General features: G+C 34.0%; 1 protein-coding gene across 1 annotated transcript in view; it reads left to right on the top strand.

The window, feature by feature from the left end:
• Positions 1–320: 320 nt before the first annotated feature.
• The window catches only part of LOC147657947 (uncharacterized), a 43,051-nt gene continuing 21,548 nt past the window's right edge, over positions 321–21,823 (top strand). Inside the window, exons 1-3 of the mRNA XM_086905648.1 lie at positions 321–362; positions 1,131–1,332; positions 1,870–1,987. Coding sequence (XP_086761774.1) covers positions 321–362; positions 1,131–1,332; positions 1,870–1,987 — 362 coding nt within the window. The remainder of the gene's footprint in view (positions 363–1,130; positions 1,333–1,869; positions 1,988–21,823) is intronic.

Here is a 21,823-nt window from a genome sequence, read left to right as displayed (position 1 = left end):
TTTCACATTCATTAAAATTCAATTTCAACTGTTTCCAATAATAATAATAATAAAAAATATACACCTGGCTTTACGATAAGCCGTGATTCGTTGTAAACGTTAAAAGTCCACTGTGGGATCGTATCGTTTAATTATTTGCGAATACGACCGCAAACTGAGGTTATTAATGTCGAGAGAAGGGAATGCAGTTATCGAGGCGCGGTGCCTCGAGGAAAATTGGCCGAGGAGTCTCTCCGCATTTTCTTCCTCTTCTTCGAGAGACGCACCGCCAGACACCCTTTTTTTTTTTTTTTTTTACTCGAACCATTTCCTCGCAGAAAATGGCCGCCCTCTTCTCCACGAAAGAAGAAAAACGACGAAAGGTCCCAAGGGATTCAACGAAACGATCTCTCGATATCTGCTTGATCACCTTTCACTCTTCCTCTCCCTTGGATCTCCTATCTCCTCTCTCTCTCTTTCACGGAAGTCGACGTGGCGATCCTCCCTCCCTTATTTCCTCCTAGGAAATTGGAGATTCTGATGTATGTTTACGAGAGATTTCTTTTGTTTTTTTTTCTTTCAAAAATTTTAAAATTTCTTCCAAGGGGAATCGAGATTTTCATCTCGAAGGAGAATAGAAAATTTTGCTTCCCCTTCTTCGATACGAGTTTTCATTGGAACAATAAAGATGTTTCGACGATGTATCTTTCATCATTAACGGGTTTTGGCATTAAATTTCACGTGTGCTTGAATTAATACCAGGCGCAAGGTATTAACGTAATCAGAAGTTCTTTGATTGAACGCATTTTAAATTTGCTCGATATACTGGCTCTATCCCTGTGGGGGATATAATTAAATCGGTTAAATTTTAGCAATTCGTGCGAGCAAGCCAAATAATCCGGTGATAAACACGAGGAATCAATTAATCGTTGATTTGCCCGTAATTATATCGGTCAATTTGCCAATTTTGAAATTTAATAGTAATAAATTTTCCAAATCGAATTATCATACGCGATTCGAAATGTATTAATTTTTTTTCTCATCTTATTATATCTGTAATAAGACATATAATTTCTTGTATACATTTATTTTTTATTTATTTACTCGAGTTCACGAGAGAATTAACGAATAACATCTTTCTATTTTTACAGACTGTGGGGATAGAGGTGCGGGTGACCAACGAGGTTCTGCCCAGCGCCGCAGAGGAAACTGTGATAAAAGATGCGGCACCTCCTTGGACAACTATGTCCGTCCTCAACAGTCGAACAACACCAACAACCCCCACGAACCACTACCCCCAGTATTTATCTCCGCACGTGTTTCAAGGCCGCAATTCTCTTGGCTGCACCAATGGTAAAGTTTTCTCCTTCTGCATAAACATACTTTGCATAATGTAATTTTTTCTTTTTTTTTATAGTGTATATAACGCGGTGTAACGCAATGTGATTAAATTCAATGTTCTGTAAAAAAAAAAAAAAAGATTTTTTCAAACGTTTGAATACAATCGTAAATATTGAAACATTTTTATATTAAACGTGGAAAATATCGTGTTGTTTGTCTTTCGAAATATATATTTCGAATTTATACCGGTTCTGCCTTTTATTTTAATTCGATTAATTCTGATCGAAGGGGATGCAATTGTTTCGATTGACATTTTGCGTGTTGGAACAATTAGTTCGAATTATCTTTCGACTTTCTCTTAATACGAAATCCGTTTATCCAATTATCCTGATTGAGAAGCATCGATCAAGCTGGCGAACAAATGGGCACGATGAACGAGGAAAAGAGAAACAGTCGATCAACAAATTGATGATTAATTTACTGATTACGTATATTATGAAATCAGAATTTATTTTTTAAATAAATATAAAATTGATACTTTTGTTACAGATTACACATTGCGTAGAAGACGTCCCATGACACTTCGAATTGGTCCACGTTTGAGCCTTCCAAACAAGAGCACATCGGCTCCAACAACTACGACAGATGGGGATTGGCCAGCATTAGGGTAAGTGATATTTCTTGTCACTTTTATCTTCGTATGGAATCAATAGTCAAAGACCAATATATATGAAAAAGAAGCATTACGGTCTTTTCTATGAAAGTACATTTATGAGAAAGTATTTCCTTTCAAACACGTTTGATGGATTATGTTCGATCACTACGAGTGCAATTGCGAGAGTCGAGAATTATGTGGTCTATCGTTGTGCGTAGCAAAAGAAGGACTAGAAGTAGAACTTGTAAACGTATTAAATGAAGATATAAGATTTTTTTTTTTTTAATCAAAAATAAAACAGTATCACAAAGTGTTTGTATTATCGATATCTTCTATCAGTAATTTCAAAAGAAGGAAACTTACTTACCGACGACGAGTTACAAGAATTCTGAAATACCAACTTTATCGTCAATTGCGATAAAGAAAAGCTGAACTTTCTGCTATCGGTAATAAAGAACACTAACGCTGTATGTATTATTTCAATGAAAAGTATCACGTTGTCCCATGTAATTCACAAATAATATTCAAAATCGAAAAGAAACACATATTCTTTCCCACGAAAAAAATAAATGCCGATAAGAAACAAGAAAAAAACAATTAAACAATAATTTCTGTTCTTCCATAATACTTTCCATTTCATCTTTCATTTTAGAAAAAACAGTTCGATTCCCTTCTCTCCAATTTCACCATTCTTTTAACTCTCTCATCACGAATTTCTTCTCCACCCCCGTCGACAAGTTTCTTCGTTCGGCTGCACGAGGTCGTCTCGACGCATCGCGCCGCGACGCCGCCACCCCTCGTGGCTCCCCTATTCCGTAGGTTTTGTTGTGACCGCGACAGCTTTGTCGACAGTCGCGCGTGATTGCGGCCGAGCAGTGCGGACTTACAATCGCTCCCGTTTCAAACAGTCGCGTGTGCCGCAACTTCGATCGCTGATTCACACTTTCTCGCAAACCGGTCGTCTCTGAGAACCCTTCAACGATCCAAGCCGGCTCAGCTAGCGTTATTTCCACTCCTTTTTCCACCGATTCATTTCGATTCACTTCGACCACGTTAAATATAATTTTTCGCTGCTTTATGAGCAAAAAAGAAACGTCCCTTTTTTAATCGCGATCGAAAATTCGTCCTCCGCTCAGGCAGAGGACACGTGTCCAAAGGGATAACGAGATCCGCACTCACCAGTTCACGATGACAACACTTTTGTCTACTAAAGTGGCATCAGACGGTAGAGCAGTGTTAAGATCTAAACCGAAGGATTTAGTGGTGTTGAGACCTGGACAGTGGTTGCGATGAGTCAGTGCTGATGCTATGAGGCTTTCAAGCGCGAGGGAACTTGATGAAGACTTTTAATGCCGGGCTTTCACGTGGCCACAGCTTTGCTTCAATGTGATGTGCGATTCGAATATATTCTTTCACGGATTCATCACGAACAGAGAGTCTTAGACGAGGCTGACAGAGAGTCCTGGGTCTATCCTTTAAGGCGATAGACACTTTCTCGAACAATGAACGTCGGATATAGACTCGGAGCTCTAGATAAGATAAGGTTCAACTTATTCCTCAGCCTGGGAAAAGAAAGGTTTATTTTTTTAATTGGATAACTGAGGATCATAGATTATTGGTCCTACAATCTGAATAGAGGATGAGGGAGAGGAACTGTGTCGGATAAAGGATCAGGGAAGCAGAATCCTGTCGATCAAATAAATCAATCGCTCTGTTAAGAAGCAGGAAAGGGGATATAGGTAAAGTATTTTTTTTTTTTTTTTTTACGAGAACATTTCGGTGTCCTAATTGCAATAAGGTGTTTAAAAATTGGTTCTTCTTTTTCTTGCATAATTTTTGAAGTAGCGAGCGAGAATTTCACTTCACTTATTCTGTTAAAAGTCTATTTTCTTTGAAGCAACACCTGTTGAAGATAAGTAGATGGACGATTCTGGATGATCGAATCGTAGAATGGATCAATTTTAAAGAGGCGAAACAGTTTTCAATTCGATCGATCGTTCTTCTTCAATTATCTTTTCTTCATTCGAGTAACGAGAATATCTATTCTCTAACAGATGTGCAATTACAATACCGTTGTACATACATACTTATACGAGAATTGCAATTTTATATAGATCTTCTTTTAACAGAACAGGGAACAAGAATAATCATATTTTCAGTTCAAAACTATAAAGAGAATAATATTTCATGAGATTGTAGATTTTTATTCTATTGTTGTTATTTGACAATCGTTTTTTCTATCACAAAAGATATTTTTAATAAGATATTTTTAAAAATTGTTAAATAAGAATTCTACTTCACACTATAGAATATTTTTATAGATGATATCACATCCAGATATAGATTTTCTTCTCCTTTCTTCTACTTTTCTCGACAAAAGATTCTCGTCTGTTTGGAGGTTTTCACGGAAAAGACTGCGCTTTTATCGTTTCTTCAATTTTTGCATCATTTGACGCATTCATTTCGAATCGAAAAATCAGTATTTTTAGAATACGTAAAGATTAGAGTTTTGGTTAAAAACTCTCTTTTTTTTAAACAAGCTTTCGTGATGATGATCAATGAAAAATTATGACGAATGAATTTTGTTAAAAAATTATACGCAAATATAGTGAACCGGTTTCCCTTTCATTTCCACCTGTTTGAAACGGTATATTTTCGTTCACACATTGTGAAAATATTTCTATCTAACTAAAAATCAACATCAATCTTGTGAAAGAAAACTTTCTTGCTTTTGCATAATCCAAAATCCTCTGAGCCTGATAGTTAATCCAACGAGTTCAATCCTCGTCCGAGCAACCTGTTGATAGTCAAAAGACAACCATTCGTTTCTGTCTAGAAACTTTCTTTAAACACTTGCCACGGAGATTCGACCAACAACCATCGATTTAAAACCTTCCCTTTTCTTTTTTTTTTTTTAAACTAATTTGACAAAATTGAGAAATAGAAAAAAATCCGTTTATCCGTTCGAGATAATTTTCAGACGACTTTTAATCAAGTTTTAAAATACAATCGTGCCTTTCATTTCGAGGGAGGCTGTTTTCGCCAAAGGTTTCGATCCAAGTAAAAAAAAAAAAAAACCAATCTTGACACCCAAGATTCGTCCAGATTAACCTTCTCCTCGTTGCAACGAAGGACACCGAGATTTCCGTTTACCCGGCTCTTTCGACCCGGGCTCTTTGACGCTGTTTCACGGATTTTTCTGTGCCTCGAAGACCTGCAACGCAGGAGCCGAGCTCACAAAGCACGTCACGTTATGAAATCTGCATTTGTCAGGCTTTCTCCAAGCCAAGTTGTTGCCACACAACAGTAAAACCCACCAATCACGTTTAAACGCTATCCTCAGCTTAGACGGCCGATTGGAAATTTTAGCAGCTCTTTTGTTGTTGACTCAATAAAGTTAACTATTGGAATTAGAGCGATGCAACTTCTTCTTTGATGGCCGTGAATCAAAAGCAGGAAGGGAAAAAGTGGAGAAGAGAGGGAGAGGTGGAACTTGGTGAAACTGATATGGCCTGGTCGTACATTAAAGTGTCAGCCGGTGACATCCTGATCGTAGATACGTTGGTGTATAGTTGGAAGAGGCATGGTGAAGTGGAGAAGTTGGTACGAGGGCAAAAATAAATAATTTGAGACGTTTTCAGGGAGATAAGGTGTTCGAGCATTGTTGCAATGTTTATATTGTGAATACTATTTGCATAGTGGCCGTATTAAATAGCCATTAGTGGTAGTTCGTATTATTGATGCTTCTTTAAATAATATCTAACAGTATTTCAAGCGTCAGGACGATAAAAATTTAAACTTTCGAAACAGGCGTCCAAGGATGTGGTTCATTCGAGAGAATTTTATTCGTTCTTTTCTAGTGTTCAGAAATAAGTAGCTAAATTTCGAGATATATTTGAAAAAGAAGTTGTACAAATATAAAATTTCTGAACTTGTATCAGTAACTTTCTTTATTCTTAGATGGATATCTATTTATGAAACGTCCTATAGAAGATTCACGACGTTTTCTTTTGACTTCCACTCTTGATGTTGCAATTCGACAAGTATCTCGCGATTTTGAATTCGTGGAATCAGTCAGTTTGAATTTATCAACTCGAGAAGAACTTGGAAGTTCAAAGTTTTTGTTTCTTCTTGAGATACCCATTCTTCTCGATCATATTCTTCAGATATAGATTCATAATATTCACAAAATCTCGCGCAAATCTATTGTATTAACTTTATTGTAATATAACTTTTAATATCGAAACTGTATTTAAGTTCAAATATTTTTAACAATTTTTCACCGAATTCGAAAAAAACTTACTTTTCAACGTTTTTACATCTGTTTCCTCTATAATTTGTATCCGATTGTTTCGTGGAAGATTATTTGATGATCTCGATGATGATTCATGTGAATTAATATTCGAGCAATTGAACGAAGAAATATCTTTCATCTCGCTTTCCAGAACCATTTATCCTTGTGCACACACAATCTTTCACATCGCTAAGCTGATTAATAATAAACAAAGTCACTCTGTATCCACATTTCGAAAACAAGTTAGCTTTCGATAGCTGTGCATATACGTGCTCTAAGAATACCACATCCAACGAAACGTCGAATCAACCTGAATCAGCTCTCCCTTCGATCAAATGAATCGGGATTGCGATTGGCCGGTCGACATCGAAATTCCTCCTCCACGTTTCTGACGGGAACATTCGATCGAAAAACTGGATCGTCCAATCAACCACTGCTCTTTGAATTTATCCAAGCTGGCCAGGTGGACGGGGCTGCTTGTAAGTCATCAGGACAGCTGCTTTGCGATAAATCGTTGCCTATCTGTACCTGTTTCTACGGGTAGAACAAGTTAATGGAACACGGACACGAGATATACGAGGGCTGACAATAAAGTTCGCGAACTCGCGGCGAAATCATCTGTGTCCTTCCGTGTCGATGTTTCAACAACAGCTACGAATCTTTGGAAAGTCACTAATGCAACCGCTTTGTCTTTTGGAAACAATCTTGCGAGTAGCCTTCGAAGTTGTTACGATCGTGAATGATGTCTGTTTGCTTTCCAGAGTGTTTTGGGCCAGTGAGAACGTTCCGTTGGGACTTTCTTTCGTCGAATTTAACTGTCAATGTTTTTGGCCGCCTAGTGGTGAGAGGAGAACGTAGGAGGAATGTCGAGGGAAACTGATTTTCGTGAACGCCACGAAAGGATCTCTTGAGGGAGCTTTTGGCTAGAAACTTTTTTCTCATCTGGTAACCAATAAGTTTTGCTCGTTTCGCTGGTGAGAGTGTCGAATCAGTGGGCCAGGTCTGGGCCCAGTTTGTGGATCCTGAGGCCTAATTTTCTTTGTCCCGTGTTTCGAGAAATTTGAAAATGTTTTGAAACGGGAGCATTAAATTGTACCGATCTGTTAGTTAAGTTTGGAAATCTTTTTCAACAAGAAAGTTGGCTAGGTTAACTTCGTGTTTTGCAGCAAACACAAAGTTTTCAATCTGAGAAGTTTCAATTTGCTCGAGTGAAAGTGTGAGAATCAAAAGATTACACCTTTAGAGCCTTTTCCAGGGTATCTTTAAGACCAATCGACTTTCAGACTTGGACAGAAAAGATCATTGAACAGAGATCGTGTTGAGAAATTTTGTCATTATAATTTGAAACGATTGGTGACGGTTTCACAACGTGCATCACGATGATTGGCTCGTAACGATGTTAGGCGCGGTTAGATCAACCACCGTTTTAAATTTATGACACCAGCCTGCCATCCAATATATACAAAGCCCACGTTTTCCACCAATTTTCGACCAGCCTTCGCCTCCACGAGAAAGATGGAATTCCCAAAGAGCTTCGAGCCAATCGTTTTATCGATTCCTCTTCACACTGGACCCAAGTGAACGTTTCGCATTGACAGTTTATCGAAGTTTCTTATATAGTGGAACCGTGCGAAGGGAAGATCGATTTCAGAATCCCATAAAATTTTCCTTTCTTTTTCTTTCCCTCGTTTTTTCATAGCGGTTTCAATGGGCAAGTAGGATTCGAAACTTTATTACGTTGCGAAAGGTGATTGCTTTTCGGGGGTTCGATTGGTTTATCCATTGTGGCGAGACCGAATGAAGAGTGATAAAACTGTAATATTCACGCCTTATCCTTGCCTTTTCTCGCGGTATTTCGATCTTTCTCAACTTGGAAAACGAATCGAATTCATTGCGACGAGAGCGGTTGAGTGGAAAAATTTAAGAAACTATTCCACGTTCGATAATTGAGTCGCGTTAATATATTCGTAGTTGCTCGAAACAAACGATCAGGTAGATATTAACCTCTTCAGGGACGATTTTTGAGAAAGAAATGACTTAATCTTTTATTACGATTTATTCGTTTTATATTGATAGAAATTCAGAAAGCAATTTATAAGTGAAATGATTTCATGATTTCATTCGCATTTCTCACAAATGTGACCAGTTCGTCTTACACAATTTTTCTCGTGGAGGATTTTTCCTCGAGATTAACTTTAGTCCAACTTAGTTTTGAATTTTTCAGCTGATTGTTCACATAATGGAATAAACTTGAAATAGATTTATCTCGTTTTTTGGCTTGCTCGCCTATTTTTGTCATTGTGATGGCTATCGATGCTTCAAACTCTAGAAGAGACGTTTTTTATGTTTTGTCGATTGAAAAGAACGAATCAACTATGGATAGGTTTTCATTTAAAAAGTGAAAAGCAGTTCTGTGGTAAAATTTTCGATTTTTTTATAGAATGAGGATAGTGTGATGATATGTACTCCCCTCTCATGAATTTATTGTACTGTTTTACAGCAAATTTATACATTTCATTACACGAAATGTCAAATTATTTGTTAATTTTTTATAAAATAAAAAACTAACTGCAAACTTCTTTTTTAATAATTTCTTTCAAATTATTAAAACTTAATATGCCAAATATTAACGATTTGTTCAAATAACAAGAACAACACTGACAATCGAAAAACTGCTTTACTGTATCTCCCTAACATTCATCAGTGAAACAACATTATCAAACGCAGCCAGACCATAAGATTTTTATTTTTCTTGTTGAGAAAGTTATTCTGTAGTGAATAATTTATTATAAAATTTTTCTTCTTTCTATTAGTGATAGTAATTACAATTATAAAAAGAATAAAATGTCCACAGTTATGTAAGAAAGGCATCTTACTCTCATTTTCATCCAACGTAGACCATTTTTCAAAGATCTACGATTGCGCGTGTATTGCATTCTCGTTTTCATTAACGATAATAATTAATTTAATTAATTAATAATTATAATAAAAGTAAATGATGTAACGAAGTCTTGCCCTCACTTTCGTCCAATATTTTTGCTTTGGAATCGATCTTTCAAAGATCTGTCTCGTACGATTGTATCGCAAGAATGTTACCAGACAATCATCCAGCGATATTCGTTAAACATCGTTCATTAATTCAGAGAACGAATAACATCGATTAGAAAAGATTAATCAAGTGTTTGCACTCGTCCAAGTGCGCTAAGTTATTATTGCTTACAAAATGGAGGAGCTAGCTGTGGATGTGGATCTAGTTTTATATAGCGGAGGGAGGGAAGTTGTTGTCTTGTTTGATGGAGTCCACTCGTGACCCGTATTGTAGGCACAAAGGTAAGAGAACGTCTTCTTTGTTGGATAAAAAGAATGAGTAAAGATCATAAGACCGAAACACACAGCCCCTTTATCTTCGAGTTAAGTTCGGTAGACAGGAGCTGGAAACTTACTGTTCTCGTTGTAAGCATTCTTGAAATGAAAATTCGGAGGAATTAAACTCACTGATTCGAAGAGAAGGTCCAAGGTGAAAGGGATTTGAAATTACAATTAAATTTTACATTGCATCGTGTGAAAGAACGAGAAATTGATTTAAAAAGTTATTAACAAGTGTAATCGTTATTCGTATAATGGAATCAATGGAATCAACCTTTAAAACTTTCAAACTTACTTCAGAATTTTCGTTCCTTTCCAGATTAATCTCCAATTAATATCGATGATCTATCTAGGACGAACGAGCAAATTAAAAATCATCCAATTAGAAGAGAATTTTTAATTTCTTGAGGAGGAGGATCGAACATGAACGAGGCAACGAGTTTTTCGAGTTGAAAGCCAGCCCTGCGATAAAACGAGCTCACATTTGCTTTTATTTCGAGAACCTTCCCCGTCGAGATCACTATCCAAATCTAATTACGTCCCGGATTTATTCCTAGATCTTTCCAAGATTTTTCGTTACCTTCGTGTCGAGGGAACAAAGTTGGGTAATAAAAGACTGACAGATTATGCCGGATGAAATGGCATTTAAACCATTGCATCTGAACCGAATCGTCAGTGTAAATCAGACCTAAAGATAGCTTCGGTAGATCCTTGTTCACGCGATGGTTACTAGTTTTGTTCTAAAAATATTCACGTTATGTTACGTCTTATCGTTCCCTTGTGTGTCACGTGTCGGCCTTTTAACATACAGGTCGGTGTTCATCGTCGAATCGCAATGAAAACTGACTCGAAAATATTTGTATCGAAATAATTCAATCGTAGATATTTTTTTTTTTTCAAATTTTGTTTGAAAAAAGCCTCGAAACGTTGGTCGAAGATTTTTTTTTGAAATTTGGTTATTAGGTTTCAAAATATTGGCCAGAATTTTTTTCCCCCTGAAATTTGATTTTAGATTTCAAAATATTGGCCATTTTCTTTTGAAATTTTGTTCCAAGCGTCGATCAAAAATTTTTTTCTTGAAATTTCGCGAGGTTCTGAATTAGATTTTAAAATTGTTGGCTAAAGATTTTTTTCCGAAATTTGATTTTAGATTTCGAAATATTGATCGAAATAAGGATTTTTTTTTTTAAATTTTGTTCTAAATGTCGATCAAAAATTTTTTTCTTGAAATTTTGTTAGGTTTTGAATTAGGTTCTAAAATTGTTGGTCAAAGATTTTTCCCCTGAAATTTGATTTTAGATTTCAAAATATTGGCTATTTTCTTTTGAAATTTTGTTCCAAGCGTCGATCAAAAATTTTTTTCTTGAAATTTCGCGAGGTTCTGAATTAGATTTTAAAATTGTTGGCTAAAGATTTTTTCCTGAAATTTGATTTTAGATTTCGAAATATTGATCAAGGATTTTTTTTTTTAAATTTTGTTCTAAATGTCGATCAAAAATTTTTTTCTTGAAATTTTGTTAGGTTTTGAATTAGGTTCTAAAATTGTTGGTCAAAGATTTTTCCCCTGAAATTTGATTTTAGATTTCAAAATATTGGCCATTTTCTTTTGAAATTTTGTTCGAAGCGTCGATCAAAAATTCTTTTCTTGAAATTTTGTTAGATTCTGAATTAAGTTCTAAAATTGTTGGTCAAAGATTTCGAAATGTCGACCAAGGATTTTAAAATTAAAACCAAAAATCTTTTTCTCAAATTTTCTTAAATTCTAAATTAGTTTTCGAAATGCTGGAGAAAAAGATTTTCTCTGAAAATTTAACTTTAGATTTCAAAATGTTGACCAAGGATTTTTAAATTTTGTTTCAAACTTCAAAATGTCAAAGCAAAAATCTTTTTTTCCAAAATTTTCTTTTAGATTCTAAAACGTTGGTCAAAGATTTTTGTTTTAGCCTTCAAAATTACATTAATCTTTTTTTTTTGCACAACAATATCCAATAAATGATCATTCCTTTTCTTCTTTCATCATCATTTTGATATCACGACGTCGAAATCGATTCATCTTTTTCATTTTTTTCGATCGTAACAGTTTCTTCGTATTCCATCGATTCTTCATTGATTCCCCATCGATCTTGATCCTCGATTAATTGATTCTATCGAATCGAACAGCCACGACGTGTCAATCATACGTGTGAACCTATCATAACTAAAATTCCCATCCCATGTAGTGGACATTTTAACGCTTCTATTGCGTTTACGATAAATTATTACTCGTTCGTTCGTTCCAGTGCGTTGGATTAGGTGTAAACATGAATATTCCACGATGAAATGTATCTTGTTGTACGAGCATCCGCGTTCTTGTCAAAAATAATTAAAAAGGAAATTCATAGAGGAATACGTACGTGGTAAACATCATACATGGAAAAGTTGAATTTTTTTTTTTTCCTTTTTTTTTTTTTTTCTTTCCGTTTGCACGAGCATAATTCATCCAATGTTACTCGCAGATGCTGAACGAAATCAGAAATTGGAATTTCGTGAATACGGACGGAGTATGAATAGCTTTTAATAATTTTCGTCAAAAATGGCGCAAAAACTTCTTCAACTCCCCCGTGATACCAAAGAATTCGAAGAAATCCCGTTTATTTAAATTTAACACACCCTATTTAACGCATCGGTTCTTTCATTCGACGACATTGAATGCAATTTTTCTTCTTCTTTAACGAAACCACTTTCTTCATTCGAGTATTTCTAAAATGGAGGGAAATATTTCTTAAATTACATAGGGAAGAGGGGAGGGGGGGGGGAGGGAGGAATATGGAATCTTAAATCATGAGGATAAAATTCAATTTAGTATCTTTTTAGTCGACAAATAAAGAGGACACGGAAATTTCATTCACACAAATTGCCAATGAGATGTTTCGACGAGACTTTGTATTTCTTCTTCTTCTTCTTCTTCTTCTTCTTCTTTTTTTTTTCTATCTCAAACGAATCAACTTCGAGGAATATACCGAGCAAACCAAAAGAATTTCTTCGTTTTAAACGAAGAAATCCATTCTATCGTTATTTCCCACGCTCCCAGAAAATAAAATCAGTAATTTCATTTCGAAAATATACGAAGAGACGGGATTGTTTCAAGGATCTTTATTTTATGCACAAAAAAAAAATTCCTAGTAATTACACATATTTCTGCGTCCCTCAAGTTTAGATATTAACAATATCGCGTTTCTCCTTCTCGTAATAATTTCTTCCCCTATATTTTTCAATATTTCGTAAAAATTATCGATCATAATCTTCACGATATCGTTCGTAAAAATCATCGATCGTAATTTTCACGATATCAATCGTAATCTTAATGATATGATTGGTAAAAATCATCGATTGTAATTTTCACAATATCATTTATAAAAATCATCGATCGTAATTTTCACGATATCGATCGTAAAAGTCATCGATCGTAATCTTCACGATGTCGTTCGTAAAAGTCATCGATCGTAATTTTCACGATATCGATCGTGATCTTCACGATGTCGTTCGTAAAAATCATCGATCGTAATTTTCACGATATCGATCGTAATCTTCATGATATGATTGATAAAAATCATCGATCGTAATTTTCACGATATCGATTGTAAAAATCATCGATCGTAATTTTCACGATATCGTTCGTAAAAGTCATCGATCGTAATCTTCACGATGTCGTTCATAAAAATTATCGATCGTAATTTTCACGATGTCGTTCGTAAAAGTCATCGATCGTAATTTTCACGATATCGATCGTGATTTTCACGATGTTGTTCGTAAAAATTATCGATCGTAATTTTCACGATGTCGTTCGTAAAAGTCATCGATCGTAATCTTCACGATGTCGTTCATAAAAATCATCGATTGTAATTTTCACGATATCGATCGTGATCTTCACGATGTCGTTCGTAAAAGTCATCGATCGTAATTTTCATGATATCGATCGTAAAAATCATCGATCGTAATTTTCACGATATCGATCGTGAATCTTCACGATGTTGTTCATAAAAATCATCGATCGTAATTTTCACGATGTCGTTCATAAAAATTATCGATCGTAATTTTCACGATGTCGTTCGTAAAAGTCATCGATCGTAATTTTCACGATGTCGTTCGTAAAAGTCATCGATCGTAATCTTCACGATGTCGTTCGTAAAAGTCATCGATCGTGATTTCCAACGAATATTTTTACGAAACGATCACGAAAGGACGCCACGACGGTGCTACGACGACCTCCGGATTTCCAAAGTGTATGGCCACTCCGAGAGCGATTGTGTAGAATCGCGTGTCTGATTCCCGTTTGTCCATGGTTTTCGCAGTTCTGGGAAACGTCGAGAAACTCGAGAACACGCGGAATTAGCCCGCCGATCGGTGAATTCGACCAAGGCCGCGTTTCCCATTTTATGCACTCCAAGGCGAAAATGACGAGTAATCGGAAGCCGTGTATCCAGTTCAATGCGACACTGCGTTGAATTAGAGGGATGATGGTAATATTCATTAGCTGCGTGTCTCGAAATCGAACACGAAGCGATTTCCACTTGGAAAATCAATTTTAATTCTACATAAACTCTTCCGATATTCTCGTATATTGCGTCTCTCTTATCTTCGAATAGTTTTTATAGAAATTTATCGAAAGATCATTTGGATGAATAAAAATGCTTCAACGAAATGACAATTATCGTTCGAATTAATTGCGACGATTTCGACTTGGAAAATCAATTTTAATTGTGCATAAACTCTTTCGGTATTTTCGTATCGGATGTAGTGTCTCTCTTATCTTCGAATAGCTTTCATAGAAACTTATCGAAAGATTATTTGGACGAATAAAAATGCTTGAACGAAATGATTCTTCAGGATAATTATCGTTCGAATTAATTGGATCCATCTTTTCACGATCAAAAACATTTATCGAGCAATCCTGAATTATTCCGTAAATTATTCGCGTAATTAGCAATCGAAGTTTCCCACGTATTTGCTCGAATATACATTTGGAAAGTTCATTTTGACAAGGTTAGGCTTTACCATTATTATTCAGTTTGATTGATACATGACAGTGTAATAGATACAAATATCGTGTAGAAAGGATTGAGAATAATTCAGTTATTGTTTCGAGTTGAAGAAAGTTATTTTTTTAATGTAAAGAAAAAAAGAATTTAATGTCATCTGTGTTCGACAACATAGATAGAGTCATAAATCAAGACGATTTTATCCAAGCATTCGTCTTTTAAGTATTGTTAGTCAGAAAAGCACAATGACACGATTGGACAATAGCCAACATGTTGCAGTACATATTTAATCTTTTCATTAAGGTATACATTCTTTCATATGATTATTCTTCACTTTTTCACAATTTTTTACAATCTTCTTATATCATCTTCACTTGAAATGAAGTATTTTTTTCAACGCAATTATTTTCTAGATTAAGGTTAGGTTAAGTTAGGTTATGTTCTATTCTCCATTTTTGTAAAATTTTATTACATTCTTCCTACAACTTTTTCAACATTTTATAATCTTTTTATTTACTCTTTCTATTAAGATTAGGTTAGATCAAGTTATCCTCTACTTTCTACAATTATTCTCCATTTTTGTAAAATTTTATTACATTCTTCTTCCAATTTTTCCATCTTCTTTATTTTTCCAAAATTTTACAATATCCTTATTAAGGTTAGTTTAAGTTATAATACTCTATTTAACACAATTATTCTCAATTTCTCCATCTTCTTTATTGCTTTCCAAAATTTTACAATCTTCTCACACTTTTTCCATCAAGGATAGATTAGATTATACACTTTGTACAATTATTTTGCAAAATTTCATCACATTCTCCTCCCAACTTTTCCACGTTCTCCAAAATACTTGTACCCCACTTCATATAATTATTGCATCCATTGTTGCACAAAATTATTTTACAATCGCATCTTCTCCATAAAAGTACACACTCTCTTCCTTACTCTTCCAAAATTTTATCATCCCCTCTCTTCGTTAATTCAAGTTACATTGATCCCCACCTTTCCAAAATCTCATCACTCCTCGTTCACACACGTTCGTTTACTCCAAGCTCGCCATCATCCTTTCCTCGTCCTCGATTCTTTCGATCTCGTGTTTATCGCTTTCGTTTAATCGCCGGCAGAAACTCTGATGCGATGGATTAGGGCTCAGCTATGGATATCCGTTACGGGCAAACGAGATTATTTCCGATTACTACAATGCAATTTCCAGAGCGTCGATGGTGACAGGGCTTAGCACACCATTCAAATCTGTTCGCGTGATAACTTTTTTTTTTTTTTTCTTCACGCGAATCGTTCCCTTTATGGATCGGGAAGAGATCATTAATGGAAATGGATATTCCGTTTTGGAAATGGAAATGGTTGACGGGTATGAAATATCGCATTCTCGAATGAAACTTTCGATTCCTCTTGGTGATATATTGGAGATACGAAGAAATTAAGTATTTTAATTTATAATGTTTTCTCCAAGTCTGTGAAGTTTTAATAACGTGTATAGTTGTACTCGTAGATTAAACACACTTCCTCTGAATAAGAAAAGTATAAATGGAGTATACAAATTTCGTGTTAAACATGTGAGTATCGATATTCATTTATTAGTTGAAACGAGAGATAGAATTCTGATTTATAAATGGAAAGATTCTATGATTTATTGTAATTAAATATTTTTCTTGTATTTTCTTTTAATTGTATATAATGGAGTCGAGTAAGAAAAATAAATGGAATGTATAAATTCAATACTCATTTATCAGCGTGTTTGGAAATAAAATATAACGATGTGATTCATAAGTGGAAAGATACTAGTGTTCTACTACACTTCTATGGTGCAATTAAGTATTTTTCTAAATCTGTGAAATTTTAATCGTGTCTAGTAGACTCGTAAATTGTATTTTTCTGATACGATTAAGAAAAGTAAATGGAGTGTATAAATTCAATATTCATTTATTAGTGTGTTTAAAAATAAGAGATATACTTCTTAGAAATGACATAACTCGTAAATAGAAAAATACATATTAATAGATGAGTATTAACTTCTATGGTGTAATTAAGTATTTCTCACGAATGAGAAAAATAATTGTGTTTTGGAAATAATGGACAGATATATTTCTTAAAATATGATGACATAAATAATTCATAAATAGAAAAATACATATTAATAGATGAGTATTAACTTCTATGGTGTAATTAAGTATTTCTCATGAATAAGAAAAATAATTAGAATATATAAATTCAATATTTATTTAGTGTGTTTTGGAAATAATGAAGATATACTTCTTAAAAACATAGTGACATAGTTCATAAATAGAAAAATACATATTAATAGATAAGTATTACCTTCTATGGTGTAATTAAGTATTTCTCATGAATAAGAAAAATAATTGGAATATATAAATTCAATATTCATTTATTAGTATGTTTTGAAAATAATGGACAGATATATTTCTTAAAATATAATGACATAATACATAAATAGAAAAGTACGTATTAATAAATGAGTACTAACTTCTGTGGTGTAATTAAGTATTTCTCATGAATGAGAAAAATAATTGTGTTTTGAAAATAATGGACAGATATATTTCTTAAAATATAATGACATAATACATAAATAGAAAAGTACGTATTAATAGATGAGTATTAACTTCTGTGGTGTAATTAAGTATTTCTCATGAATGAGAAAAATAATTGTGTTTTGGAAATAATGGACAGATATATTTCCTAAAATTTAATGACATAATGCATAAATAGAAAAATATATATTAATAGATTAACTTCTATGGTGTAATTAAGTATTTCTCATGAATAAGAAAAATAATTGGAATATATAAATTCAATATTCATTTATTAGTGTGTTTTGAAAATAATGGACAGATATATTTCTTAAAATATAATGACATAATTCATAAATAGAAAGTACGTATTAATAGATAAATATTAATTTCTATGGTGTAATTAAGTATTTCTCACAAATGAGAAAAATAATTGTGTTTTTTGGAAATAATGGACAAATATACATATCTTAAAATGTAATGACATAATGCATAAATAGAAAAATACATATTAATAGATAAGTATTAACTTCTATGATGTAATTAAGTATTTCTCATGAATGAGAAAAATAATTGTGTTTTGGAAATAATGGACAGATATATTTCTTAAAATTTAATGACATAATGCATAAATAGAAAAATACATATTAATAGATTAACTTCTATGGTGTAATTAAGTATTTCTCATGAATAAGAGAAATAATTGGAATATAATATAAATTCAATATTCATTTATCAGTGTGTTAAAAAATGAAAGATATACTTCTTAAAATATAATTGACGTGATTCATAAGTAGAAGAAAGATACTTTTTGACTCGCGAGACGGAAAAAAAATCGGAATATTTTTATATCAGTTTATAATAAGGAAAAATCGGACGCGATTTATAATTGGAGAGAAATTTTTTTTTTTATTCGCTGCGTATCAAATTAAATCTAAAAGCTCGAGAAACGCGCAAACCAACGAAGCTATATTCCATTTTTTCCCCTCCTCCCTTATTCTATCCTCTTTAAACGACAAACGTTGCCAATAGTATTAGCCTATCCATAATTACAGCTTACACGGATGAAGAAATTGACGATGTTATTCCCGAGATATCTTACGTTTAGAACGACGTGAAAGCGTTGTAACTCGAGAACAAGTTAAGAAAAGCTTCTGTAAAGCTTCTTTTGTACAACCTCAGTGTTACAGAATCATTGTCCACGCACAGTACAGCTTTGTTCGAAGCGCGACTTGAATAATGGAACAACACCGTCTCCCTCCCCTCCGTCGAGAGCATAATAAATTTCGCTCGATTTAAATTTCAAATTCCGCGAAATTCGGGGGTGAACTTTATCGACGACGGGTATAAGTTTCGGTTTTGAGGTGAACAACCCCCGGCAGAGAGGAGGTTGAGAGAGGAGCGGCAGGAATTTCAACACGTGACACGGTGATTCGATTCGAGGGACGTTTACCGTTCTCGAATGGAGGGGGAAGGGGAGGATTTCCGGGATATTTCGTTAGACTGTCCCTTTCGCGGGAGTCTCGGGGGAAATCAAACGTATCGTGCTGTGTTTTTCAATTTTCAGGTGAAAAAAAAGGAGAGAGAGAGAGAGAAAGAAAGAAAGAAAAGGGAGATGCCTCGTTCGCTCTATGAAACGGATAAAAATGTTTTTTTTTCTTTTTTTTTTTTTTTTTTTTTTTTGAAGGCCACGTGAAACGCGTGGGCAAGCAAGCAAGAGCTTGGTTTAAGCTTTAGGTATCGATGCGGAAAAAAATCGATGCCTCTTTATTTCGAGTGAATATCGTATTTCGGCTATACGCTCGAATTTTTGCAACTTTTTGTTTAAATTTCTGCAGCTGAGCAACTCTGCAGCTCTGTGGCCAATAACAGCGTCGGATGTTTCTGCGAATTTTTTGGATTCGATTTTTTTTTTTTTTTTTTTTTTGCTGAAATTTCTCCAACTGACTCCAATTTTTAATTTTCGTTTAAGTTTTTTATAGTTAGATTTACCTGCATTTGTAATATTAAATTTCTGCAGCTGATCATTTCTATGAGTCTTTTTTGAATTTTGTTGAAATTTTTAACTGACCCCATAGTTGTGCTCGAATTTTTAATTTTTAATTTTTCTCTAAATTTCCTATAGTTAATTATCTGTATTTATAATATTAAATTTCTGCAGCTGAGCAACTCTGTAGCCGGCCAATAACAGTGCTGGAACGTTTCTATGAATTTTTTTCTAGTGAAATTTCCAACTGACCCCGTAATTCTCCTCGAATTTTAAACTTTCAATTTTTTTCTTTAAATTTCCTATAGTTGAATTAATTCTCTGCATAAAATACAACACTTTAATACCAGCACTTCATTAAATTCATCTAATCACATAACCTCCAATCACAACTATATCACGTGACACCCATTATTCTTACACAAGTCTCTATTATCATAGGTGTATTTCTATAACGTTCACAGCAAAAAGTCTCCAAGAGAAAAGACTTTAGCTCCGTTCCACCATATTCTCCTCATTTTCGAGGATCCCCAACAAGAGTAGTGGTCCTTATTATAACGTATATAATCGTGTCACTGGCAACTCCTCCCACATCGAGAAAACCTACTCTCTCCTCTCTACGCATGGGAAGTGTACTAGGAAGGCTTTTAAGCTTCGTACACACGTGGTGTTTGCACAAGAGAGCGAAATATATAGGAAGCTGTAACATAAAGCGAACGATTGAGAGCTCAAGTTCCTTTTACTTGCCACTTTCATACTCGAAGCTCGTCTAAAATTAAAACACGCCAATCGTAGAAACGTATTGTTTGAAATCTTTTTCTTCTTTTTCTCCCCTCCTCAAAATGTTTTGAACGAAAGAATGGATGAATGGACGCGCTTCTTGGCCCCACGAATTTTACGAATTTCGAGAGAATTAGTTTCCACGCGACTATCGCGACACTGTTGCTCGGTGAAGAGGATTTCCAACAGCCCACATTCGTGCCCTGGAAAAATATAAAGAGGAATAAAAGTAGATAGAAACGGTGGAAGTCTTTCATAAAAAAAATTCATTCAACAGAATGAAAAAGTAATGCACGCAGTTCATATGGAATAATATTTTCGAGAAATTCGATAAATGCTCGAATTTCGCTATTTTCTCACCAATATTCACTCTCAAGTGTTTCATATCTACGATACAACAAATAATTAAATGCTTTCAAAACGCTTCTCATCCTTTAGATTCTTCCTATTTAAAATTATAATCCAATATATCAAAAATACGAATTAAACTCGACTGTTATTAAATCCAACCTCATCCTCGTTCGACATATAACCTATAAAAATTAGAAAATAAATTCTTCCAATCTAAAATTATAATCCAATATATCAAAAATAATGAATAATGAATAATATAACATATAAAAATTAGAAAATAAATTCTATCAATCTAAAATTATAATCCAATATATCAAAAATAATGAATAATGAATAATATAACATATAAAAATTAGAAAATAAATTCTATCAATCTAAAATTATAATCCAATATATCAAAAATAATGAATAATGAATAACATAACCTATAAAAATTAGAAAATAAATTCTATCGATCTAAAATTATAATCCAATATATCAAAAATAATGAATAATGAATAACATAACCTATAAAAATTAGAAAAAAATTCTATCAATCTAAAATTATAATCCAATATATCAAAAATACGAATTAGATTCGATTGTTAGAAATTGTTAGAAATCTAACCTCATCCTCGTTCGACATAACCTATAAAAATTACAACAGAATTTGCAATATCATATCTAAAATCTCTTCTCTCTGCGCATATCCATATCCATAAATTCAGAGAGAAAAATAGATAATAAAGAATGTACACGCGTATTCCCGTTTCGGTTTGCATCGTCGAACTGATTATTGGTCCCAGGCGAGCGAAGTGGAAAGTGTTATCCGGCAAAGTAACGAGGATCTCTGCATCAGCTTTTGCTATATCATATTCCCACATCTCTCTCTCTCTCTCTCTCTCTCTTTACTCCCTGTTGATGACAATCTATTAGAAGGAAATGATGTGCTGCGGGGTCTCTAACTACGTCACTGCAATATTATATCGTTCTATCATCTAGAAGACGTATCTTCCATCCAAGTGTGGTGGATCTTGGAGTGGTGTCGCGAAATTAACTGACCTCGATCATCTTCCTTTATTTTTATTCATCGAGGAAACCATGAGATCGAATTATAATATTTTTTTTCTTTTTTTGCTTTTAATAGAAACGTGTGTGGCCAAGTGGTTCAAGGTTAAAGTATTTGGTTGTTCAAAAGAAAGGTTATTTTTTTTTTGGATTCACACAGCATTTTTAAAGTGTTACTTCACTTGTGGTTGTTTTATACTTATATCACGTACGAGCTAGGTATAATGTACAGATACACTCAAAGTGGTTATTATAGTCATTTTGTACGAAATTAACGAGCTTCGACCTCGTCTTGCTTTTATCTTTATCTTTTTATCCAATGAAAACGATGGGATCGAACTATAATATTCTTCTTTTTTTTTTCGCTCTTAATGGTGATTCAAGGTTAAAGTAGGTAGTTATTCCATAGAAATAAGGTTAAAAGAGTCGAATAAATTAAGGTTACTTAAAGTTTTT

The sequence above is a fragment of the Apis florea genome, unplaced genomic scaffold (assembly GCF_048593485.1).
Source record: "Apis florea isolate Af1SG1 unplaced genomic scaffold, ASM4859348v1 contig_2492_pilon, whole genome shotgun sequence".
In the NCBI taxonomy this organism is placed as follows: Eukaryota; Metazoa; Arthropoda; class Insecta; order Hymenoptera; family Apidae; genus Apis; species Apis florea.
The sequence above is the reverse complement of the archived record's forward strand: the minus strand, read 5'-3'. Positions and strand labels throughout refer to the sequence as shown.